At 40.7% G+C, this 26,834-nt stretch overlaps 2 protein-coding genes and 1 long non-coding RNA gene across 23 annotated transcripts in view; 1 reads left to right on the top strand and 2 right to left on the bottom strand.

Moving 5' to 3' along the window:
• Positions 1-26,834, top strand: part of LOC6498859 (TLD domain-containing protein 2) — a 70,482-nt gene that overhangs the window by 27,939 nt on the left and 15,709 nt on the right. Inside the window, exons 3-17 of one of the 21 annotated variants that reach the window (XM_014910301.3) lie at positions 3,227-3,597; positions 4,045-4,538; positions 12,351-12,422; positions 16,449-16,552; positions 17,950-18,237; positions 19,599-20,084; positions 20,145-20,251; positions 20,306-20,460; positions 21,160-21,706; positions 21,769-21,941; positions 22,217-22,348; positions 22,614-22,765; positions 22,827-22,989; positions 23,049-23,250; positions 23,807-23,896. In XM_014910301.3, the coding sequence (XP_014765787.1) occupies positions 3,334-3,597; positions 4,045-4,538; positions 12,351-12,422; positions 16,449-16,552; positions 17,950-18,237; positions 19,599-20,084; positions 20,145-20,251; positions 20,306-20,460; positions 21,160-21,706; positions 21,769-21,941; positions 22,217-22,348; positions 22,614-22,765; positions 22,827-22,989; positions 23,049-23,250; positions 23,807-23,896 (3,429 nt within the window). In that variant the 5' untranslated portion in view covers positions 3,227-3,333. Of the gene's footprint in view, positions 1-3,226; positions 3,598-4,044; positions 4,539-10,746; positions 10,810-12,350; positions 12,423-16,448; positions 16,553-17,675; positions 17,881-17,949; positions 18,238-18,451; positions 19,149-19,598; positions 20,085-20,144; positions 20,252-20,305; positions 20,461-21,135; positions 21,707-21,768; positions 21,942-22,216; positions 22,349-22,613; positions 22,766-22,826; positions 22,990-23,048; positions 23,251-23,806; positions 23,897-26,834 lie in introns of those variants that run through there. The other 20 variants (XM_032456364.2, XM_044714022.1, XM_044714023.1 and 17 more) reach the window with 20 other exon arrangements.
• Positions 15,105-16,025, bottom strand: LOC6501698 (probable mitochondrial import inner membrane translocase subunit Tim17 1). Its single transcript, XM_001955752.4, has 2 exons — positions 15,396-16,025; positions 15,105-15,316 (listed from the first exon to the last, which is right to left on the bottom strand). Exons 1-2 carry the CDS (start codon positions 15,927-15,929, stop codon positions 15,296-15,298), a joined length of 555 nt encoding a protein of 184 aa, XP_001955788.1. The 5' UTR covers positions 15,930-16,025; the 3' UTR covers positions 15,105-15,295.
• On the bottom strand, positions 20,092-25,455 carry LOC123256981. The gene is made up of 2 exons (XR_006506860.1): positions 25,074-25,455; positions 20,092-20,695 (listed from the first exon to the last, which is right to left on the bottom strand). It is a non-coding gene; the product is annotated as an uncharacterized LOC123256981 (long non-coding RNA).

Below are 26,834 nucleotides of genomic sequence, written 5' to 3'. Positions count from 1 at the left end.
TTGTGTATCTGCGAGATACATTTGCAGCAAAAAACCAGAAAACGAAAGTGCAATTTTGCGTGTTTAATCTCCGGGCCTAATGCAGTCCGATTTTGGGCATGTGTGCTCACCGCAATCAATAATCCCATATTATCAAGGCTATATTTCTTGGATTTCCCTCAATCGTAAAACTAAATCTCCGAGATTAGCCTGGCCAAGTGGGCCCATAAATCACTTTCATCGGACAGTTTAACCATTCTGATTGGCAGAGTGGCTGGCCAAAGTTTATTATTCCGCCAATTCCGATTTAAACTTCCTGCTAGCGATGCGAGTGATGCGATGCTCTGTGGCTTGTTTTGTTTGCCATTTGCCAGCAATCATAGACTATGGAAAGTTTTCACACTCGAGCACATTGCAGTTTATCAGCATTTGCATTGGACCTTGCCATGCACAGCAAATTGCAGCTGCCGGCACCAGATCGCCGGATCGCCAGACCCCCAGAGCCCCATGTGACCTCGTCGTATGTATGGACGCTTGTTTGGCGCTCCTCCATACGCATCACGGATAACCGATCCGATCCAGTCCGAAGACCTATTTATAACTCTCGGCTCTCGTGCCACTGGCTGTGCTCTGACCTTATCAGCCCTTATCACGTGCTGTAGTTTTCCGTTCTCGTGGAAAATTTTATGCCTCCCAGATTGCATTATATTTTCTAGGCCCACCACTATCACCATCACCACACTTATTGAAGCATCTTCAGCAATTAACGAGAACAAATTGGTTGATTTACATTCCCGGCATTTTCCAGTTATTGAATAGATTCATTGAAAATATGTTTTTGAAAAAGTAGAGTTTAGATCCCAATTGAATCCCGATGCATGACCGGCTATTCGCCCAACTCGCCATGACATTGACATAGTAAGACTCTGAATTTGGACTTTGGGACACTATGCTTTTATCTATTTATTTATTTATGCGCGTATTGCACAATTGGCCAGGCACGCCACCGCCAAATAAAAGACTCTTCAATGGGTTATTAATATGGGCAATAAATTATGGCCAGATCCCACCTTCGCGCTCAAATGGAGTCCGTGTAAAAAATCCAAGACCTAGACCCAGACCTAGACCCGTGACTTATGTACGTGCCGACTGGCCATCAAGCGTGAACTCCATTCGATTCCATTCCGATCCCCAATCCGCAATCCCCTCCAGCCAGCACTCGATTCGCTTTGGATGAGAGTTGGGTTTACGGTGTAAGCGCCTTGAGCTCGACCGGTTGTGGTCGGTTTCTCACTCAGTTTCGAGTTCCAGCTGCTGCTCACTTATCGAGCGGACAAGGTTGGCTTTTTTCCATTATATAGCCGTATTCAAATGGCACTCTTCCTATATGCTCGGCCCGATAAGGCGTCGCCTACTTACGGCCTCCCCGTTTCGAGTGTTTGTGCACAAACTCTACTTAAACATTTCAAATCTGCAAGTCGCTACTCCATAGATAATGCCAGGGACACATGCAACCAGGTGTGGGGAAGTGGGCCACTCGAGTGATCTAATAATCTGGGATCCGGTATACTTCACTCTCTGTCCACTGGTTACATGCATTATAGGTTTATCTTCCCAAAAGCATTTGGCTTTACATCAAGAGGCTTCTTGAATAAAATATAAAGATAATAGAACACGTTTTAAGAAGGTGTTTCCTGTAGAAACCATCTAATGGCCAGAACTCATTAGAGGATCATGTTAGAGACTCAACCCAACCCAGTTCCCAGTCTAATCGGTGGGGTCTAATGACCCTTTCCAATTAGTCTCCCCCTATCCGATGGCAGCATTAACTATAATTTGACCGGAGCCGGGGGGGAACTGGGTGAGAATTGAATGGATACCCAGGCACACACGAAACGACTCGATCTGGCGTTAAATTGTAACGTCTGGCAGTTTACAGAAACATATGCGAACCGGCCCGCCCCTAAAATTGCTGTCAGTCGATTCTATTGTTCCAGCCAGAGTCGTGTGATAGCGACAGTTGATGTCGAGTTGTAAGCCAAGTCGAGCTAAAAGTTTAAGCACTTTCGATTTCGCGGCCAAGTGGCGTGGATCTTTGTGGAGCCCCCCAAAGGGGTAGTGCCTCCGGGCGATACATCCCGCAATCGTCCCACCCAGAGATTCTACTCCGTCATCGTCGTCATCATCGCAGTTTGTTGTTCATTGAGTTTCTGTGCCGGTTTCTGTAATAACCGATGCTGCTGTATAGGCTGCTGTATTTTGTTGTCGTAGGTTGTTGCCCATTGTTATTGGGCCATGATGTCATGAAGCTTTTCAGTTAATTTACATTATTAACTGCTTTTGTTGTTTGTTGCCAACTCCGCTCGGCTCCGGGTAATGAAGTGGCTAAGTGCGGATATTATTTAAAGGCAAGTGGTTTAAAAGTGAGAGGGTTTTGACTCTACTATCAAGTCTGAGACGGTTATTAATAGGTTTTGGTTATTGAAGGGCTTACTTTTGAATCGCAACATGGAGAACGTATTGGGTCTATCACAGATTAGTTTATAATTTATCTATTAAGGGATAAACTAGACGTAACATTGTCTTATTCAAAAAATTTGTTACATTTATCATTGACAATGGATTCCGGTTTATTCATTATTAAAATTTTGAAATATCAATAAATCTGATTGCTCAATCGGTGTTCGAACTTTTGAATATTCATTTAATGGCAACAGATCGATCTTGTTGCTGCGATAGTAGCTGCTAATTTTCTAACAATCTGACGAGTGACTTCATCTCTGACACCGGGGCGCTGCTGGGTGCCACTCATTCCCCCTAATGATCCCGGCCCTGATCTCCCCCTTTGGAAAATCCAGCCCCTTTAATGATGGATAGTGCTTTGTACTCGAGCCCGATGCACTCAGATATTCCATTGCGATACCGCGATACTTGGTGCTGAATTATTTGTTGTTTTTTTTTTTTTTTTTTTTGTTTTTTTGTATATTTTTGTTGTGTCGCAACGACAACGTTCCGCTCGACCGACAACGGCCTGCTAATTACCACGCTAATGCCGGTTCAATGGAGTTCATTGAAAGTAAAAGTTTTGCAACCGCACTGAAACAGAGAGAGAGATAGATTGGGGCGTAGTGAAAGAGATGGGGAGAACCTAGCAGGAGGAGGAGGGCAACAATTGGAGCGCAGCAATTAACAAAGCTATGGCCATTTTTTTTTTTTGATGATAATTAATCGGATGGAATATTTACAGCACAAATCGATTAACGGTAACGGTAACGGTAAGCAACGTATAACCAACCGCCTATATCAAAGAAGTGCACTGAACCGAAAATCGAGTATAAAGAACCAATCCAAACAATGAGCATCATCGACAGCGGCAAGTACCGAATGCGCAAGGATTGGGCCAGCGCCTCCATACCGTCATTGGTCAACATCGACGAGCACGATGGCGACAACGGAGACACCGAATCCAGTATGAATGTCACCGCCCCACTGCCGCCACAGAAGCCCCCGCGACGCAGCTCCCTGGCTCTGGGCCTCTTCTCCAGCAAATCCTCGGACAAGACCCAGAAGCGCCGCAGCTCCATAGCCGTGTCTTTCCTGCGGCGTGATAGTAATAAGGTGAGTTATCAGTCATAGTCTATATGCATAGATATATAGGAGAGTTCTTAGTTTAGTTACCAACTTAGTAAAGTGATTTAATAGAAATTTTAACAACGCTTTAAATGTCAGAAGGTCATAGTATTCTCTTAAAGTCGATCAAGTAAAATTTATATTTCCAAAAAGTCATTATAAAAAGATCTATAAATTATCTTTGAGCTTGAAGTAGGGACTTTAAAGTAGGCTTTAATAGAAATACTAAATTAGAAGTTAAACACTTAATCACTTAAAAGATTTATTTAAGGAGTTTTAAAATGATATTGTAAATCAACAAATCAGCTTTAATAATTAGGATTTGAAAAAAAAAATGTGTTAGTATTCAGGTTATCATACTTTAGATTAGTATAAAAGACAACCATAATTAAATAATATTTAATAAAATTTCTCCTTTCTTTGTTATTCTTACAGAACTCCACCAAAGACTCGTATGAATCGGCTGTCCGCAGCGAAAAGTCCGATGGCTCCGGAACTCCAACCAGCCCGGAAATAGTTTACAGCTCGGAGGAGAACATCCGGGCCAGCTCGCCGAATGAGCCAGGCAAACAGACATACTTTGAAGATGGCAGCCAGTCGCCCAGGCCAGTGCTCCAGGGACTTAACTCCTATGAGGGTCCACCGAACGACCGGCAGCGCCGCAGACGCAGCTCGCTGCAGACCAAGCTGGACCGGCACCGGCGCAAGAAGATGGAGTACATCAACCAGAGGAGCCTCGACTCCGGAATGCTGTGCAGCGAATCGCAGAGCGACTTGACCAATGACAGTATGGTGGAGCGGTCCAATAGCTATGCGAATGGAAACGACGATGACGACGACATTACCGATCCCAGCCACGGGGAGTATTTTCCGCGCGAGAAGCGCCACTCCTGGTGGAACATATTCGTGCCCGATAATTTCAAGAACAGGTTCGTTGCCAGCCAAACGGATATTCCATTGCCATTTCCGCCAGCTGCCGTATCTTATGAATACAAGCATATAACTCTGCGTGTCTGCGTGTTTAACAAGCGCCTTGCCAAGTGACTAAAATGCATCGATTGCGTAAGAGATCCTTTGTGCCCAACCCCACCCCATCATCCTTTTGCTTCCCCAGATCCCACAGTTCCCTCAGCTCCCCAAATCCCCTGCGAATGTTGAACTAACACCCGTCAAAGATGTGATTAATTGCCGGCATGCAGCACTCCCACACTCTCTCAGATATACACACTTTCAGATACATTTGCGAACTGTTTGCGTTTCCGGTTCCCTTGAGCTTAATTTATACGGTGCGTCTTGAGACATTTTCTCTGCTGGTTTATTACCAATCGACTGACTGCCAATTAAGCATAACGATTCACGCACTCGCCACCAATCATTCATCAGGATTGAACATTTTTCGATTGGTTTTCGATTTTCCATTTAAGTAGAACATGTTTCATTTTTGATTAAAAACTTTTGAATGGAGAGTCCATGTTTAATTTAATCAACACAATTTAGAAGGGGAACTAGAATAGAAAACAATCTGTACTGTCAGGTCTATAACCTGTTCTCGAAGGAATGTCAGAATATAAAAACTATTTAAAAACTATCAATTAGACCCCCAGTTAGATTCATTAGCCAGATAACCCCTTCAGCTGCAAAACAGTAGTCTTAAGCATTGTATTTTTAGTTGATTGGCAAATATGGAAAAAACAAAACTGCCAAATACCTAAAATTCGTTGATCCTCCCACCTGTTATTATTGCGAAAAAGACCTTCGCCGGATGGGAGCTCGGGGGTTCATTCACTACTGACCCCGACCTGGGAAGCTGGTCGAGTCATTGCCTCAGACGCCCAGCTGCGGAGTTGCGGATCTTGGATCTGTTTCAGCCTTCGGGCCCACCTTTCTGGCCATTAGCCGGCTGGCTGACAGGCGAGCCGGAATAAGCCTCGTTATGCTGCTGGCCACAATAATAATAATTATTTTTTAATGCCCGCACAAATCTTAGCCCCCGGCCAAGGCAATTATAGCCAGACTCTCCCCTGAGAAAAGTCGCGAAAGTCTGTCAAAATTCAGCTGATTACTGGAGCCTTATGCTCCTGAATAATACATATGTCTCGGTTTATAAATATTGCTAACTGATGTCGATATTTTTGGTATAATTTGTGCTTCCTTAAAAAAAAAATGAACAAGGAATTTTTTGTTTGTTCTCGTCATATAATATCTTACTTTTAATTACCAGCATTTTGTTTTTTTTTTTTTTATTTTCTTTCCACTTGTCACACTTAGTCGTGTGTTTTTTTGTTTTTTGTGTCTTGCTTCGCATTTTAATTATTCTTGATTATTTGTGATTGTTTTGTTTTGTGCTTTTCTTTAATTAAAAACGAGAAACAATGAAAATTATTGACTGAAAGGCTTTATAAACAAAAACCCTTGTGGGTGAAAACATATATTGATGAGCAAATAATCCAAGGTTGGCGCTTTTCATTAATTGCCCGAGCTTAGTTATTACTAATTGTTTCCTCTTTCAAATATAAATATTGACCTATGAAATCCAGATATGCAAATTATTAATTGATAACTTCCAGCGAGTACAGGGGCCTTATGGACTTTTTTATGTAAGAGTTATGGGAACAATTTCCAATGTCAATTAAACTTGTAAAAAATTAATAGAGCGCACAGTATCGCGAATTGTCCAACTGAATGTAAACAAAGGCAATAAAAGTAATTGGCCATATATAGGCTATATCGTTCCCTATTTACCACGCCAATCGATTTATACAAGTAGCTCAATTTTTCGACCTATTCGAATAGCACGTTTTTATGGCACGCGATATGAATATGATCGATATAAAATCAGAAGAGTAAAGATATGTCTGAACTTGTATAGATTTTAGGCTTCAAGAGTCTTTTTTTTTGTGGCCTAAACTTTAAAGTAAGGTATATTTTTTTCCCATCCAAAGAGTTAGCTAAGCCCCCACAAGTCTGGCACTTGAGATTGTTAATTGAGCTCTGCTAGAAACGAAACCAAACAGCCTCCAGTCTCCACTCACGTGCCTATTTGCTCACTCCCCCTCTACGGCTTTGGGATTCCAATTTAGCTTCTGTTTCTATCTGCCATCCAAGTTTGTTGTCATATATCATCAGTCACCCAATCAGTCAGTCAGTTGGTCATTCAGTCAGTCAGTCAGTTAGTCAGTGAGTTGAGGTCTTGAGCCAATGGATAATGCCCACACAGTAGTTAGCTAAATACCACAACGAGTTGGGTAAATATTTGAGCAGCTTATATGCATGTGCGCGACTGTATGCAAATGTCATAAATTGTCAGAGGTTCTGACTTTGTCTATAGAGTTCAGTGTGTTGCCTAGGCACTTGGGCAAATTCTTAGATAGATGGGAGGAACACCCTGACTCAGTTTGCGAATTTTATCAAAGAGCTTATTATCTATACAAACCCATCATAATTGGTGTATTCCATTCTGATTCATGAACCTCAAAGAGAACCCCCCATTAGAGGGCTCAAAGAAGTGATGTGACTCACCTATATGAAGTGAGTACACCGATCCAAGTTCGAAACTATCGAACCCGCACTCGAAAATGTCTGCGTATCTGATGGGAAAGAAGAAAACACACATCTTGGTTTATGCCAAACCACTTGAGCTTATCAAATTAGCGCACGAAAACGGGGAACAGGGTACTTTCCGTACAATGTACACTTAACTCTTGTTTTTAACTCGTAACGCCCCCTTGAGGGCGGTTGGACAGAGTTTGGTGAAACAATAAATAAATACTGTACAACAAACGAAAATAAGGCAACAAAAATTTGTGACAGGTACTTGACGAATGTATATTGTATATACTTTATAAAATTGTTTATAATCGGGCGATTTATGGGCGCCAATGGTGGGGTACTGACCAAAGACCCCATTTGGGTTCGGCTGGCCTGACATTTCGGTATCAACATCTATCTCTGTTTATGATCGGCCACTCCATATAAAGCGAATAGTGCCGTAATTCATTTCTAGACCTACCTTTGCATTAAGCTCTATATGTATTCTCACTTATTTGTTTATAATTTGTAATGCCTTGTTTTTGCCCCTTACTAAACAAGTATAAAATGAAATTAATTACCCTAGCCCGGACAAATTCTTCAAGATAATTAATGCTCGGACTAGGTAATACATTTAAATTTGAATGAGAGTTTCAGGTGGTAGGACAGGCCACTAATGATCAGGTGTGATGTGTTGATTGATCAGGAAGGAATTTGCTGGAAACCAGATATGTAGTTATGTAAATATTAAAATTATTATCACCTTGAAAAGAAATTGTTAGAAAGTCTCCGATATATTTATTTTTTAAATGGTTTTTGCTAGCTTTTTTGACTTTGTGAAATGAAATTCCCTTCACGCTTTTTATTTATTTAGCTAATTTAGTGAGCTCTCTTAATTACCTAAGTAAATTTGATAAGATTCCGGGGGAGACGTAACTTAATTGTCAGCGTAACTGAAAGTTAGAATGGGAGAACTTGGGTTCCACTACACTCCGGAGACCGGATCAAAACTGTGGATCGGTTGAGCCCGGCTGATTACGTGCCAGAGCGCACAAAGTCCAGAGAGACCTTTTATTGTGCCCGGCTGGCTGCTGATTTGATAAATGTACTATATTAATGCCACTCTGGCACGCACTCTGCCAGGGAATGGCCAGTATATATGGGTGTATATGTATATCCATGATGATGATAACGATGACATCCACCAGTCATCCATCCATGGGATAACTTTTATTTTTCCTCTGTCTGTCAGTTGCGAATGGTACTGACGCGTAGCGAGACATTTGATCCGCGATCTCCGTTCGAAACCCGAAACTCCCGAGTCCGTCGACAAAAAAATTGTGATTTAATGCAAATGCAAAGTGGCAGAGTGCTAAACTCGATTCTCAGTGTGTGCTCAGTCAATTATATTTCATAATTTATTTACAATACAAATTACTTGTAAATTTATTACGAAATGTGCAAAGCAATTAGGGCTTAATGGCATTAAATATATTCATTACAGTAAACGAGATCTCTTTAAAACCAATTAAATGCAATTTCTTGAAACACCTACGCAATTGCCTTCGAATAAATTCCTATCAATCAGTCACATTTCATTTCTGTTCTCTGTCGATTGGAGAAATTCGTTTGATATCCAAATGAATTTCTCATTCGCCTCAACTGGAAGTCTCGCTTTGTTCTTTTGTTTATTTAGTGTTTGTTTTTTTTCCCCAGACCGAGTGTGATAAGGTGGTCTTATCTTAATTTACGTAAAGCAAGTTTCAATTTAAATGAAAGATAACAGTTTCTCACCGTCAGCTTGTTGTTGCTGCGTCAGTTTGTGTAAATATTTTGAATTTTGGCCAAAAACTGGTTATTGAAATACAGCCACTGCCACTGTCAGTGCCTTTGCCTTTGCCTTTGCCTTTCTTTTGCTTTGTTTCTGTATTTGGCTTGAGGAATTTATAAAAGTGAAGGTCAATAGGAAAAATACTCCCCAATATTGTTAGCGGATTCAGATTCCCAATCTCTGAAGGGGCTCGTCAGTCCGGATCTAGCTGATTCTTTGGCCAGGTGTTTCAGCCAGGCCACCCCTAGGAATTATCTCAATAGGCCGCTAATGAAGTCAGGCTGACAGCTTCCCACTCATTGGGCTTAGAGACTCACGCACTCACACCAAAAATTATAGCCCCCATGCTAAATGCCTGCCAAACACCCCACACAACCCAACTAGATTTTTATGAATACCAATAAGGTGGCAAACAAAAAAAAAAAATAAGTAATAAAATATCAAACGAGTTGGTGATGTTTTCATTTACAACTGCCGCTGGCGCCGAGAAATTAAAGGCAACTGACCACAATCAGTCGTGCTCACACCCGGCAGGCATTACAAAAGTAATATAAAATGCAATTAATTGTTTCAATTAAGGCCAGTCCAAAAAATGTTGGCGGACAATATGAATGTGCGACGATTATTTGCGAGTCTGCGAATGACTAAGAAGGCTGTCCGCCCAATTTAAATATTTACAAAATGCTTTTTATAAACAAATATACCTACAAATAAGATAATACGATGATAGCAGGCAGTAGCCGTTTACTTTCTTCGGGGCTCCGGTGCGGGTGAAGGCCAACCTTAACCCAAATTTGTTTTTTTGTGTGCCTGCCGCGGAGGATTAATTTCAAGTGCAGATTGAATAAGCCCTGGCCTTGTATGGGGTTCATGAGTGATCATATTTCAGTGCTTGTGGGAATCAATTGAGTGGCAAAAAGATGGCAGTATCATTGCCTCATCCCTGGAGAAAAAATTCAATGATAGAACATTTAAAGCCAGTCTCACGTGCTGACACAAAAATGGCACACTAAGCGGCCAAAATGTGACCAAAAATCCAATTAACCTTTTTCTTGGTCGTTAACTTGGTAGCAGCGGACGAGCAAATACAAACAGCATTCCCTCCGTTTTATTTGAGTCAGGTTTTTTTTTTAGCCAACCGAAAGCCAGGCCAAATAGAGATAACAATGCGGCATAAAAATTCTAATTATGAAGTGGAGAGAAGGCACTACCTTAGGGGGGAGTTTAAACACGATTATCAGAGTGTGGGCGCCGCAGGCACATTCCCTGGCCCGAAAGCTAAATAAAGTTATATCAAAATCAGAAAATAAATTAATACGGAAAACACGTGACAGTGGGAGACAACTGCTGCAGTTTGCTGGCTGTTTTGTTCGGTTTGTTTGTATTTATTCCGCTTCCCAGCTGATAAGGCCCGACTTTGGCCGTCTTTTATTTGTATTTCCCAGCTCGGCTGGCTCCTCCGACAAGCCAATTAATTTTGTCATCAATATTTTCCACAAACTACAGCAATGACAGCAAAATTGAATCATTAAAAGTCAACAGAGTGTCAAATGAATTTATCTTTTGCTTGTTTTAGTTTCGTTCCATTCATTTTCCCCGCCACTCTCTCATCTGTCCCCGCTGTGGGCTAACACGGCGTATGATTGATCGACCCAGTAATCGATATCCAATACTCGGCTTTAACTAAAATATGTATTATACCAAAAATTGCATTCAATTAAAATTTTAATTGGTTTCTGTTGTTCAGGTTAAAACAAAACAAGTAATGAAAAGATTCTCTATAAAGTGTTATAAAATAAATACGACATGCAGAACGTTTTAATTACTTCACAATATTACTGGTAAGAAACAGAAATTAAGGTAACCTGCTGCTAACCAATATCTGGCAGTATTTCTATTTTATTCCAATCCGTATCTTTATGATGATCATAAAGTATTTTCGATAAGATGCCGAACGTTTCTGTCAGCCGACTTGGAAAGTACCTTTTGGAAATAGTCTTGAGATCATGGATAAGATATGAGACAAGAAACAAACTTGTGTGTAATATGAACAAAAATATTATGATAAATCTTACTTCCTCGATTAAAATGATTCTTTTGTGTTTGAATCCAACTTCCGGGTGACTGGAAGCCGAAGAGCATTTTAATCCAAACCATCCAAAACATGATCTTAAGCACGTACGCACCAGACCTCCCAGTCCCCCATTCCTCGTAATGGATTTCCTTTGTTTGCCCACCGGGGTTTGCCTTTTTTCGGCGTTTTAGGTCAATGTTAAGCGAAAACTACCAAAATTTTTAATGTAAATAAAAGTGAACAAGCACCGAAGAAACTTTCATTGAATTTTATTAAAGATCTTACTTCTTCAAGAAAAAATAATGGGCTGGCGATTAGTTCGTTTGAATAAATTAAAAATGGTCATTAAATTTTCAATTATCTCATTCAATTAGTTCCCATAAATTTCTTCAACACCTATTTTATTAAATTATAGTGTCATTTCGGCAATCGTGTATGATTGCCCCAAATTAAGATAAACTGTCTGTGCCAAATGATTTCGACCATGGACTATTTCGCTGAAATTGGGGGAGTTTTGTTTCGCTTAACCTTGGGTTCTGGCAATCTTAACAGAAAAAGTCGTGTGGGATTTTTTACTTTCACACTCATATCATATCGGTCTATAGAAATGGTTTTCACCTCACCCTTGACAGCTGAAGTACGAATATTTCGGCCCCCGATTTTAAACATGCTATTAGCAGGTGTTCAAGTGCTTTCCACAAAAATCAAAGGTCTTCCATATCGATACCATCGACTGATTAGAATTAATGTTAATTTTTCAAGTACATCTTTCAGACGAATTCTTCAAAGTTTCTTATGATAATTAGAGATGTGTTTTGGCAAAAAATACATTTTCTAAGAACCTTTGAAAATTTTCCAAGTTTTGGGATATGTTCAAAAAATTCCATATAGTTTATAGATATACCCTGTTCGGGACGTGACAATTCCCCAGAATTAACAATATATATGTATTATAAACAATACCTCCTGTATTTCGCACTTATGGATAGCACGGGGGCTAACCATTAGACGGGATGAGTCTCAGGGTTAGGAATTTCTCTTACTACGTGTGCATTCTACAAAATTGGCGTTTGTTAAACCAGCTCGATCCGGGTGATCCGGGCAAGATACATTTATTTATCAGCGTTTTGTCTGTATTTAAATATTTTTGTATTGCGTAATTTATATATTATATTTTTTATTTACTGTATGATTTTCTCCCTTTTTGCTTTTTTCGATTTACTATATTTTGTTTTGGCACAATTTGCTCATTTAATTGGTTTTGTTCGCCTGCCCCGATGTGCTCCTTATGATTTGCTAACGTGCCAGGTCACGTAGGGCTAGTCAAGATGTTTCCAGTTTGTCACGCAGCGTTGACAATTTGTCGATACCAGTGCGCAGGTAAGTTGCAACTAACAATTCCACCTGCTCACAGAAGCCCACAGTTCCACCACCAACCACCCACTACCTACACCTCAACACTCGCACACACCAACACACACCAAATGCAAATGAGCCAGAGCCATATCAAATAAATTAATAAACCCCTAATACGCCACCTGCATGACTCAATTATCTATCCTCCCAAGATATATACTATACGATATCTATGTATTATTGTTGAATGTTGCATGTGGCCTGACTATTTGTAACTTAGATGCATGATCATATTTTTAACCATTTACATTCTTAGATTATTTAAGAAACTTTCAGCCAATTGTGACCAGAACCGGGAAAACTAACTTTACAATTTATGAACCTCAAAAAAATAGGCAATAACATTTATAAATTATGTTTTGTTCCGTGTAGCCAAAAATCGAAACAGCAAATAATAATTATTTATGAATATTTGGTAAATCGGAGGCAGATTATTTATAGATAATCTTAATGTTAGCCGCTCGCTATTTAACAAAATTTGATAATTTATAAGTACTTCACAGGTATAAATAAATGGCAAAAATTTAATCATTATTTATAGATCATATTGGCATTTATACATTAAAATAATATATGAGAATGAGATGATCCGCATAAAAGCCATTTATGAGATGTGCAGATTATAAAATTATTGACCTACCTCAAGAAAAACACAGAATCAGAAGTGAGTCACAAGAATAAATAAAATCGGTCTTTCATTATCAATTTCACAACTGAAATAATCGCCAATTAATGATGTTGTTGAGAGGCACATTACGTATACGCACCGTGGCACTGACTCATTGGCTTGAGTTCAACTTGGACCGTCTGTAAGCCAAGTCATGGCAAAAATAAAATAAAAATATAAAGTGCACCTCTGGGAAATCGAATGGGGCTGAAAGCCCACCTGGGTTGTTGACATTTGGCTTCGAACTCGAATGGTGGAATTGTGTCAGCCAGACGGCTACCGTGTGGTTTCTGAGATCACAGCCCAGGGCCAAATAATCGAAGGTAAACAATGCACAAGAGCGATAAGATATATATGCTACTTGTAACCAAAAGTCAATTGAATTGAAAGCTGCCTAAAATAACGAACTATTTATTCGATTTCCTCAGGCCAAATATGACACCTCGCATTCCACGTCTGCCCGGTCATTATTATATTCCACTCGATCCACGCTTTATTAAATTAATGGGAATTACCCAAAACTCAGCTGTAAATTAAAAAGGAATTTTTTGTAGACAGTGTGTCCAACTGGTTTAATGCGGAAGCATGTTAGATGTAAAAAACTCAGTCTAACTATCGATTAGTTACAGCGATTAGTTCTGGTTATTATAGGAAAATATTGGTGCAACGAAATGTACTCACATCACGATTATATTTCGCATAATATTCAATTGAGTAGAAATTCTTGGAAGTGTTTTTTATTTAGCCTTCTCGAATATGTGTATTTAGAAAAACACGTGAGACCTTAACACATTTTTCTTGGATTGTTTCTGGCGACCTCCCGCTGTCAGCCTCGCCCTCGGAAGGAATGTTCGGCCTCCGAAAATAATATTCATGTCAAATACAATTATTTATGTTTACCTTTAGAACAAAGCAAAATACTTTTCCATATTAAACGCAAAAAAACCAACTGTGCAAATGAAATTCCATTGCTCGGTCGCTGCCTGAACTCAATTTAATTTATAAACTTAAGTAACTCTAGACATGGTCGCGTCAAATGTTGCCTGCCAACTTCAGATCAAACACAGTTGTTCATTCGCATATAGACATTGTTTTCGCAAAAGGGTTTCCACTCATACGGCCCGAGCTGAGCCTAGAAAGGTTTTTTCAGCTGCGCAATTGGCAACAAATTAAAAGACTTTCCAACATTTCCATGGAAAATTGTCAATGACAGGCGGCGGGCAGTAAACACCAGTAGGAATTAAAAGGAAAAAAAATGGGGAAAACAAATATCGAATGTGCGACAAATATGCGTTAAATAATTATTTATTTTTTATTGTTTATCTTAGAAACAATACGCTTTGCATGCGCCTCCTGCTGCCAGCTGCAAATAATTATTTTAAACGCACACACATTTATGAATATTTATTTTTTATCATTGGCATTCAATTATGGTTATCGCCGTTTGCTCGCTAATTGGCAGCCCAGCGAAAAGACACGCGCAAATAAAATTTTATTATTTTCAAATATTTTGATACTGCTTTCGGGAGGCGAGGGCTAGAACTTTATCATGAGATGCCATAGTACACCTCCGAATATTCGCCATTGTAGTTTGTTAGTTGATGTGATGACATGGGCTCTGGGCCGAGGAAAAGCCATTTTCCTGCCCAAAATCATAGCGGAAATTAGTTTTCCTTCGAAAATAATAAGAAAAGTATCCAAGGCAGAATGATAGGGATACGAAAATAGGAATGCCTTTAAAAAGCAGGAAATATTTTCCAAACGCCAGAAATAACAAAGAACCAACACAGATAGGAATAGTAGTTACTGCTGATAATTCTGACATGGCAAGTTCGAGGAGGACTTCTGAATTTGGCATTAAAGTTATGGAGCTAGGAAGCACACGCGCCTCCCCAAATCGCCACAACGCCCCAACCAACGACTTCAGGCTGGGGCCATAAAAATGCCGAACCAAACTAAACAAGAAACGAAAACGAAAATATATTAACAATTCTAAAACTTGCAATGTACGACAAATGAATTTTAATTGAAATCGGAATGCCGCCAGTCGCCGATTTGGAGGCGTTGTCGTTGAACAATCAAAAGAATCTGGGTATCAAATTTGTATGCGTTCGTCGAATCCATGGATCGCGGATGGATAGCCGACTGATCGATGACGCAGCATATAATTCTACATCGATGATGGATTCACCTGGAATCGTAAATAAATAAATAAATAAACTATCCATTGTAAACATTTGATTTGTATACAAAAAAAAGCTTAAACGAACCTCCGGGAAGTCGCTACAAAAGGAGGTGAATCCTGATGGCTGCTGGTGTTGTTGGAGCTGGAACTGTTGTTGCTTGAAAAGTTCGTACCGCTCTACGGGTGACATCTGGCGATAGTTATCTGCCGAGAATCTGGCCACGGCAATGCCCACGCCCTCAATCAAGGCCAAAATAATGCCGCCCACCAAGGCACTGCTCATCATGGAGGTCAAGCCTGTCCTGGCCGCCAAGACGCCCCCAGTCGCCGCTCCACTAATGATCGAGTTCCACGGATCCTCCTTCTGGCGATAGTAGACCAGGGTGCAATCAATGGCGCTGAATGTGGCTCCCCACACCGCAAAGTTGCCGCCGACGCGGGCCGATCGAGCTCTAACCGCTGCCACACTTCCGGCAATGCGGTGTCCGAAACCCGAGGGGGCGTTGCGGAATCCCTTGATGGCCTGGAACATTCCCCCACAGACAGCACCCATGGCGAAGGCGCCACCGCAGTCCTCGATGATGCGAAAGGGGCACGGTTCCCGGTTGTACTCCTCCATTTGAAATTAATTATTAATATGGCTTTAGGACAGTCGGGTCAGGGCAATGATTGGATGACAGTCATTGATCGACTGCCCAGGGAATAGGTGATTCAAGCAAAGCCTTCCTTGACAAATTCAAAAATAATCCCACTTTACACTCACAAATCTATTAAATATTTTAAGGACAAGTTTAGTGAACAAATCGTGACTCCACATCTAATCATTTAAAGGCTAGAAACGAGAAACGTTTAGAAAAACATTTAAAATGCGTTGTTTTGCCTTATTTGGACAGTCGCCGATTGTCAAGATAATCTTTACAAAACGATAGCAAATAGCAAATAGAAAACAAAAATGTTGAATGAAAAAGGTAAACGAGAAGCCAATAAATAAATTGTTATTACCCCGGTTATGGTCACAATTCGGTCTGGAAATTTGTAAGTGATAAGAATCGCAACATATTGCGTTCCGATCGCTTCACATCACCTACATCTAATATCCCAATCGATTCTATAACCATTTGTATCCGACGTATTCCAGGAGCAAATCGCGCAGCGTGGATCACGGCCTGGCGGCTCCATTTGACTTGGATTCGCTCCGCTCGAAAGTCGAGCAGCGCTTCGAGAGTGTTGACAAGCTATCAAGTGAGTATTTCCCAGATGTAACCCAACCATTAAGTACCTACCACTTGGCCAGCCAAGCAGTTCTTTGAGACATTTACTAAGGTTATAGAATTTCATAAAAAATCAAGTCTGTTTTGAGTATTTTTTAGAATTGAAAAAGGGGAAAAAATTATAGTAGATCTATAAATCAGTGCCCTTGAAACCCACTAAAAAATTACGAGAAAAAGCATAAGACATAAGCAATATTTTTAAATAAAGAATAGATAAAACTAACAATATTTGTCTTTAAGAGTAGAGTTTTTTTTTTAAAAATAAATGATCATAATTTTGACAATAAAATAGTTGACTCAATTTCATAAATACGTTAAGAAAGCTCTCCAAAGCTTTCAAATGTAGAAAAGTCAAACTTCATGTAGAATGTCAATTTCAAAGCGGGTATTTTAAATTAGATTAGGAATTAACTCACAAGTTACAAGTCACAATAATTTTATATTTATAATAATTATATCACAGTAATTTATTTATAATAGAACCATAAAACTTTGATTATATAACGTGCGCAATGATATAAAAGAAAAGCAATCATTTACCATAAATTCACCTTGATGGAGATAAAAGGAAAATATATGATATTTAGGGTCAGTATTATAAAGGGGTGTTTAAAAATATTTTCAGGTTGAGGCTTAAGTTAAAAATTAATATGTATAATAAAATTTATCCTTTAAAATTATTTTCATAAAACCACTGTGACAAAAGTTCGCAGTAAGGGATCGTAATCTTCTGATTAAAAATCGAAATATTTAAGGGCTATCGCAGTTTATCAAGAAAATTGTTTATTTTTCTCACGATTGCATTGCGGAAGTGATTGACTCATCAGAAAAATTTACGTGTAAACATTGGGGTTACCTATAAATTACTCCTTATCAGTGTTATTCCTATCAACCTGGATAGGGAACTTGATAAAAACAGTTGAATAGTGTTATTTTGCCTGCGGCAGTAGCGTTTGGTTATAAGTCGAATCGGTTCAATCGCCGCCAGAATGTTAAGACTTGAACTACGCGCCTCAGTTAACAGACCTAGAGAACTTCATGTGCATCTGATTTAACAGAAAAATATGGTCATAATAAAAAGATCTTAGCTTGAGAGTGTTGAGTGAAAAATGCTGGAAGTGGTGCAGATTTTCTGGCATTTGCCGACAAACGAATTCTCTGTTATCTACCTATGCCGGCATGAGGCGCCGCCGTCAGGTGTGATCTATTCACACCTGCGTCCCGATAACGATTTGTTTGTCGTCTTCGAGCAACCGCCGCGTTCCCCAGCATCGTCCCCAGTGGCTTTGGCGATTCCAAGTAACCCGAAACGAACACGTGCTATTATTTGGATTATACTGATTTTGTATTTTTTATTTATTTTCACAGGGCAAAAGTCTTCATTGCCCACCATACCCACCATTTCCTACACCGTGGGCAATCGCGACACTTTGACCTCGGTGGCGGCCAGATTCGACACTACGCCCTCGGAGCTAACACACCTGAACCGGCTGAATAGCTCCTTCATCTATCCGGGCCAGCAGCTGCTGGTGCCCGACAAGAGTGCCAAAGATGACGCCTCCAGCAGCTCCACCAACGACCAGGACGGAGGCAGCCTCTCCGGCAAGTCGAGTCCGGTTGAGCGCAAGTTGTCCGGCGATGAGAGCCGGGAGAAAGGTAAGCGACGTCGCCACGCCTGGCGGGAAATGGTGCAATTGGTGCGACGATAGTGAAGCCTTGCCAGCATTCTCGCATTTTCAGTTGCATCTGCACATCCTGCTTATCCTTTGCATGCAAGTAGTCTTTAAAAAATGACACGTTTGATGAATTCATACACATTTCTATTATTTATTAATTCAAAAAATATGATTACTATTTATTATAAGCTTTAATGCTTTTTTAACGCTTCAAAAGAAATTTTCTTACATAGATTATTTAGAGCCTTTAGAGCAATTCAATTTTAGGGGAATCCCAGAAACTGAGACATAGAGTCTTAAAAAATATAACATTTTAAGTTTTCAAATGTGAATTTTTGCATTAATTGTCTTTCTTGGATAGAATCCCTTTTGTTTTAATCAAAATAGACTATCATTTTTTAAGTTTTAAAATTTAAATCTCGAAGCGAGAAAAGTTTTCTTCGTGATTAAAAAATTCATAATATGATAAATCAAAATTTAAAATATGTTTTAACAACAGTTATCACATACATAATTTATTAACTTGAAGCTTAATTAAACGGAAAAATATATTAGTATTCAGTAGTATCATATTTATCATATCAAAATCATTTAAAATTAAAATAATTTTCCACGATTTGAACTTTGCGCTTTGATGGGTAGCACTTTTTAGTGTGACCACCGCGTTGGGCGAACGTGATAGGTTGCCACCCCCTACTTCGGTCACACTTGTTGGCCAATGTTTTTTTTAGGCCATTGAACGGTTTCGGTTGTTTTGCACTTGAAAACGAAAGATAATAATCAGCAGACACGTTGGAACAGTGGCGTAAAATCCACCAAGACGAAAGTGCAGCCGGGAGTACTTAAATTGCAGTATCAGCATGCACACCGCCGTCTTCTGGCGCAATGGAGGTAGCTTCGGACATACACTTCCTGCTTTGTTTGCGTTCGCTTCCCATTGTTGTGGATTTGGTGGAAATGTGCTAATTGCGGTTGACAGAGCTTTGGCCTTGAATGACCACCAACTGCTCCAGCGGCTGCTGCCGGGTTGCCGATCGGTTCGGTCACATTACCACCCACTATCTCCACTATCGTCGAAAATCGTAACGCAGTTCATCAAATGCGGTCGACGAGGAGCTCGGCAAACAATGGAGGGGGTCACAAGGCCCAGATTTAGTTTAAACTATCCCATATATCAATTTTGCTTTCACTATCTTATCGTTGCCACCGGGCAGAGTTGATAAAAATCACAGCACAGCCGCAACCACAGCCCACCGAAGCCCTCTGCAAGCCACTAGGCTTGGCACCCCTCCTCGCATTATACTATTAACCTTTAACCAAATTAAATGCCACTTCTTGCAGACATCCTTGAGGGCCTGCGCCCTGGATCCCCCAAACCGGGCCACATCGAGCGCGTGGGCAGCAGCAGCCAGCAGCAAGCCGAGGAGGAGGCCAACAAGAGCGATGACCCGGTGATCACACAGCGCTTCCTTAAGATTAATGTGCGCCATATCACCGATGGCCAGGGAGTGGTGGGAGGTGTGCTCCTGGTCACGCCCAATGCCGTCATGTTCGATCCCAATGTCAGTGATCCGCTGGTCATTGAACATGGCCCAGAGAGCTATGGTGTTATCGCGCCCATGGAGCTGGTGGTTAATGCAGCCATCTTTCACGATATTGCGCACATGAGAGTGGCCGGCGGAGCAGGCCAAGGCCTGGCCTCCGGCAGCGGCGGGTCCGGCGATGCAGAGAAGCCGGAGATCTACTACCCCAAACCAGTATTAGTCGAGGAGGACTCCAAGGAGTTGCCCGAGCAGGATGGCGAGGCCAACAAAGAGCGCTTGGAGGGTGAGAATTTAATATTTTTATAAATTATTTTATTTCTTAATACATTTCTCCATTTTGCAGCTGAAATTGGATCCCTGGAGATAGCCGACGACCAGGAGTCGCTCTGCTCCAGCACTGGACGCGATGGCGATGCTTTTCCCAAGGCCTTCGACCGCGAACGTGTGGACGTGAGTCACTCAATAATCTCTTATCGATCTTGAACTTATCAAACTTTTTTGTAGGACTCATCTACGGAAGCCAAAGATAGCGCTAAGACTGACGCTCAAGAGGATGAGGATAAAAAGGTCGGCCTGGGCATAACAGACACCCGCACCACTTTGGAGGAGCGGCGCAAGAGTCTGTTGGACCATCACTGGGCTATTCCGAGCAAAGACCGGTTAGTGTTTTCCCAGCTGCCCCACGAACTGTGTGAACAACTGATGAATGTACTCAGACCATTTTTGTTTGTCGCTCCATTTTTAAACGTTTTCCATGTTTTGTTATCCGTTGCAAATAATTATCCGTTAAATTTTAAACCCATTCCCGGCTTCAAAAAGTCCATTTGTTTTCATCCAATTTGAGTTATTGCCCTCGTGCCAATGCCAGTTGTTTACGATCGTTTTTTTTTTCAACTAAAAAATGAATATGTATATAATATTTAATTTTCTGCTTCACTAGAAGATAAACTTAATTGATTTTTTGGTGGAATATCAGAGGCTAAGTAATTAATTTTGATTCAGAATGAGATATCTTAATCTGATGAAAGATAATGGAACTTTCTGCGCGGTACTTATTCTTTGGCTTGCCAAAGATCATCTATTATTTGCGTTAATAATTTTGTTTGTATTTTTGTGTTTTTATTTTCATATTTCGAACCACGCCACGCCAAAAACCCTTACCATAACTGCAATCTGTGTATAAAACCAACCGCTTTATCCAAAACAAATAAACACCAAACCCAATCACACCCACAAACGCAAAAATTACTCATCACCTCCACAAACAAAACCAAACCAATCCAAAAACCACTTGTACATAATTGTGTTCGTGACACACCCCGTATGTTACTCAGCTATTGTTTGTCTAATTCCCGAAGATCATCGGAAGACGAGGCCGACAACGAGTCCAACATCACCGTGGACAGCGGTTCGCGTATCCAGGATCCCCACTCGGCCGCCAGTTCTGTCAGTGGTGTGCCACTTAGCCAGCCTACTGCAGCTGGAGCCTCGGGAGTTGCTGCCCCACCAGCTGCCGCATCGGCCGTTGGCCCCCTACCCCCCTCTGCCGTCGATTTGGAGCACTTGGAACAGCTCTCCAAGCAGTCGTGCTACGACTCTGGCATCGATATCCGTGAACCCATTCCCAACGTGCAGCCTATACCAAAGAAAACTGTTTACAGTGACGCAGACATTGTCCTCAGCTCCGACTGGGTACCACCGAAGACCATTGTGCCGACGCACTTCAGCGAGTCCCCGCCGCGCAGCACCATCCTGGGCCAGAGCCTGGACGCCGGCACCGCTGGAGGGGCACGTAAGAAGACATCCAGTGTCAGTTTCAGCGTAGATGACGAGGCTGCCCAGCAGGCTCAGGCCCAAGCGGCTGCCGCGGCTGTCACCGACAAGCAGGCAGATAAGAAGAACAAGGTAAGGTTTCCATTAATCTTATATTAAATCAGACACTAATTGTTCTTTTGATTCCGTCGCAGATGCTGAAACGTCTCTCGTATCCCCTGACCTGGGTGGAGGGTCTGACCGGCGAGGGCGGAGCTGTGCCGCCTACGGGCATGGCCAGTGGCAGCCTCAACAAGTCGGCGGACACGGACTCAGCGCCCAACACGGGCGACTCCAACCAGAGTGTATTTTCGAAAGTATTCTCGAGGTGAGTTACTAAAGCCAAGGAGCTGTCTCTGAATATAATTGGTGCCAACAAAAAAATTTGTTTATTTCGTTTCGAAAACCGAACCAAAAAAAAAATATTAATCAAATGCTTACCTTCGTTTTGTGCGGATCGGCTGCTTTGCTAAACATACATACTCCACTCTTTTTCCCGCTCATATCCTAAAAACACTTCACAATTATACGATATACACACTGCACAACACAACTCATCACACCACACCACTATATCTAAAATAAAACCACTGTACACATTAGCTCGCCCATCACTCTGGTGTCAGAGCTGGGCGGGAATCTATTTTCGAAAACACCGTCCGAGGACTCTGGTGGCTCACCTGTGCCGCCATTGACTCCGCACTCCACTCATTCCGAGGGTCACATGACCTATGGGTAAGGACGGATCTATCCGGATCTTGATGTGTTCCACCGTTGTTGTTGCTCTTACTTTGTTGTTGTTGCTAGTGTTGTTGATGTTGTAGTGTTGAAACGCAAAGAAGAATCTTAAACCACATTCTCTCATGAGCACATCTCTCATTTTTTTTTGGTTAACGCGTCTTCCATCAACCGCATTTCTTGAGTTCTAAGTGTAAATTTTGATCATCGTTTGCTAGTCCTACTCCAGAGCAGTTAATACATTGATTTTATACATCCTCAGGCGTTCCTCAATCGGTACCTTTATACGGCCGCACTCGTCGGAGGGCACATCGTCCAGCACCAAGCTGAAGGAGGCCAAGCAGGCGCCTAAGCTGGACTACCGCTCCATGGTCTCCATGGACGATAAACCGGAACTCTTTATCAGCGTGGACAGTAAGATAAGATCGATGGCAGATAAGCGGCTTAAAGTCTAATCATTTATAATTTTACGCAGAACTCATACCACGTCCGGCACGCGCCTGCCTTGACCCACCATTGTATCTGCGCCTGCGCATGGGCAAGCCCATTGGCAAGGCCATTCCGCTGCCAACCTCTGTCATGTCCTACGGCAAGAACAAGTTGCGCGCCGAATACTGGTTCAGTGTGCCCAAGAATCGGTGAGATTGGGAGAAGAAGGAAAATATTTCCATGAAACTAACAATCTCTTCCATTACAGCGTTGATGAGCTCTATCGCTTCATAAACACCTGGGTGAAACACCTGTACGGTGAACTGGACGAAGAGCAGATCAAGTCGCGTGGCTTTGAGTTGATCCAGGAGGACACCGAGTGGACCAAGAGCGGCACCACCAAGGCCATTCTCGGCGGTGGCAGCCAGGATGGCGAGGAGATCAGCGACCTGACCCGCGAGTCCTGGGAGGTGAGTGCACCGAAATCCTTTTTCGGCAGGACACGATCCTGCCTAGGCGCGACTGTCTCTTTATCTATCTTTCCATACCGTTTAACTCTTTGCTCTGAGTTTTCTCCTCAAATTGTTTCGAATTTTTCAACGAATCTCTCTCGAGCTCTTTTTTCCACGACATTTTCGAGTTTTGAAATAAAAAATGAAAAAACGATATATTACATATGCTTTTTTAGGTTATGCCTCAGATATAAAATTGAATTAATCTATTAATCTAATTAATGAAATTTTTACTCAAAATTTTTCTATACAAACTTATATAATCGAAAATCTTGTTTACATTTTTTCCCCACGTGTATTGTACATGCGTTTTCTTCTACTTTTCTTGTGTTTCTTCTTTTTTTTGCATTATTTGCATTTATTTTCCAATCTTAAAAACAAACAACAAAAAATATATATGTATAAAAATACGCATAAAAAAAAAACCACCCAATATCGTATTATATAATAATAATATATGATTATATAACTGTGCCATAATATAATAAATACAAATATCCTTCGACGACGACAGCTTATAAAGGCGCCGTTCGCCAAGACCTACAAGATCATTAAAACGGCTTCGCATGCCGCATCGCATGAGGTGGAATTGTTGGGTGGCGAGGTTAGGAAACTAAAAACCTTTAATACGAATTCTTCACCTAAAGCTAAATGTGTTGTCCGCACCAAACTTAAAACCTAAAAACAGAAAAAAAAAAAACAAAACAAAAAATGAACAAGTTTTTGGGAATTGTGTGAAAAATTTGAATTTTTGCATATTTCTATTTAGTTTTGTTATTGTTAATTTTAAATACTTTATGCTCGCTGGTATTTTAGTTTTTGTTTCAGTAGCTTTAACATGAAATCTAAGCACTACTGCACTGTTTTTCTTAGTTGTGTTTTCTCCACACCATTATCAAAAAACCAATAAAATTATTAAAAATATACAGACCTTTTCTTGGCACTCTAACCCGCACTTGTTTGCACCACTCCGGCACTCAAGTCCTCTGTCCATTTTTTTTGGCACCACTTATGTACTTTCCCATCATTGGATTTATTATCAATAAATATTTTAGATCTATTCCTTAAGCGAGCATTTCAAAATCATATTATGAGTATGAAAGGAAATTAAAATCTTTTTTTTTAAGATTGGAAAAAGTTTATTAGAGTATTTTTCATAGAACATCTTAAATTCAAACATTTTCATTGCATTGATCAAACTCATTCGAACTATTCGAATCAAAAGCATCAAGGACAACAACATATAGGGGTAAAGAATAAATTAGGGGTGAATTAAGACCGCAATTACTTAATTGGGTGTTAAAAAGTAATCCACACCTTTAATCTCAAATCGAGTTCAAGCACCTTTTTTCAACGTTTCTGCGGCTTCACTCATCCATATCGAACCCAACCACATGCAGCTCATTCCGCAGCATTATCAGTACAGAAACATGGCCTTATTGCCCAACCTAGCCCAAAAGCCATCTTAACCCATTTACATGCGTAATATATACGACCACAAATAAGTCCAACCTTGCTGCGATCGGTTTATATCACCCGAGAGCCAATCTAGAGTCGGCCCCTTGATATTCTGCCCCCTTTTTTTTCGAGTTAACCGCATACTTCGGCGGGTATCGATATAAAGCGCCTAATTGATATGCTAATTAGATTGAATTCGACTTTGACGCGGCTCCATTTCGCAATAATGATACATTTTAAATGGAATACAGACGTAGATCATACAGAATTTAATTCATCAACATTTTTACAACAATTAGCACTTTGGGGTTTTATCAACTCACCGCAAATTAGTTTGCGCAATATTTGGGGGCACGTTTTCACATTTCCCATAAGCGTGCCAGTTCCAAATTTAGGCTCACGATCGATGAGTAATTTTTAAATGGCAGTTTAACTTTGTGAGGCACTGTGCCAGGGTACGATTTCCACGACTTATCAGCCATCTAGCCAGCGTTGCGGCGCGTCAGCAAATTGTTTCCTCCATTAGCTTCGCATCAAAACATCCTTATAGTCGTTAATCGGAAAACACACTATAATGCGGGTGCCGAGGGCTATCACTTTTGGATCTTTGCACTTTCAAACGCTGCACAAGGGGTTATCTCATGAGGGGTTATCTGATGACTGAGGAAAACGTACAACTGCTAGGTGAAACGTCATCTGAAGATTTGCTTCCGTTGTGGACTATTAATTGTTAAGACTTCCGCGGCGCTATAATGGTTTGAAGGCAAAAATAAAGACTTCCAAACAATGCAGTATGACAGCTCTTGATCACTTCTTTGTTTTTATTTTGATGAACCCAAGATGACCAACCAGATAATGCCCATAATTGCGTAATACTTGAGATTAACTTGAGTTCGATTACGGAGCCAAAAATAAACCAGATCGACAAGATCATGTTAAGGGTACTTATAGCGATTATCAGAGCTGAAAAAGTTTACTAAAGGGCAGAGATACTATCTTTTATATCATTCCAACTATGAATGAGAAAAAAAAATCTTAAATACAGTCTTGTGATTATTATTGTCATCAACCGGTTGGTTGGTTTTCTTATGTTTTTGGTGGACTATTTATGCCAAGAGGAGCGCGTGCCGACCATAAATTGTTAATGAGCCATGCCCGAGTCAGAGTCCGAGTCAGATGTCTTAATTACAATTCTCTTTTAATTCTAATTAAAACACATGTCGTATTAGTCAAAGCTGAGGAATACATCCAACTACGATTAACTATATTCTAATTAAATCTAAATTAAATACGTATTTCACTCTATCCACAGCGGTTGTCATTTAGCCGGTTTCAGTTAGCTGCCGTTTTTTGTCTTTCAATTTGTTTTTTGTTCAGTATTTTTTTTGCTTTGTCAGTTGATTGGTGGGGTCGCATCATCATCTATTTTTTCGATGCTAAATCCGGTTCAGTTGAATATAAAAATAGCAGAATATAATAAAAATAAAAGCAAGTGATGCGCTTTAAAGCATCGCTTCGTTTAATTAGCGGATGAAGATCGGTCACTAGTATCCCCATCCGAGTGGGGGGCTTCCAAAGGCTCTCCCCAACGAGTGACGCCAGCAAATTCAACATTTTCTTCCACAATTGCCAAACGTCTATATGTATATACTCGCCTTGTTTGGGCATTGTACTTGCACGATCAATTGGCTTCAATGAATTTTTACGAACGAAGCTGGGAGGACAATTGGAATTGGATTGCCCAAAGGCCTCTGAGCATCTTCAGTCCCCGATCGAAAGTATCTCATCAATTTGCATCCCCTGGGCCTTCTGCATTCTGGGCCTATCAAAGAGATCTTACCCGCTACATTGTCAATGCACTTTTATATTAAATTGCGCACTTTATTATTGCAGTCCCCATAAACACTTGTTTAATTTGTGCAATGATATGCGTACGAGGGTAAAAAGCTTTTAGTATTCCTCCAGAACGTGGGTGCGGCTTTGAATAATTAAGAATTGTTGGGCTGTTCGTAAATGATCTTGTTAAAAATTTATTTTTAGCCACGAACCATAAATTTGTTAAGACCGCCCCCTTAATGGGGCAT

The sequence above is a fragment of the Drosophila ananassae genome, chromosome 2L (assembly GCF_017639315.1).
Source record: "Drosophila ananassae strain 14024-0371.13 chromosome 2L, ASM1763931v2, whole genome shotgun sequence".
NCBI classification, from domain to species: domain Eukaryota; kingdom Metazoa; phylum Arthropoda; class Insecta; order Diptera; family Drosophilidae; genus Drosophila; species Drosophila ananassae.
Note: the sequence above shows the minus strand (reverse complement) of the source record. Positions and strands in the feature narration are given on the sequence as shown.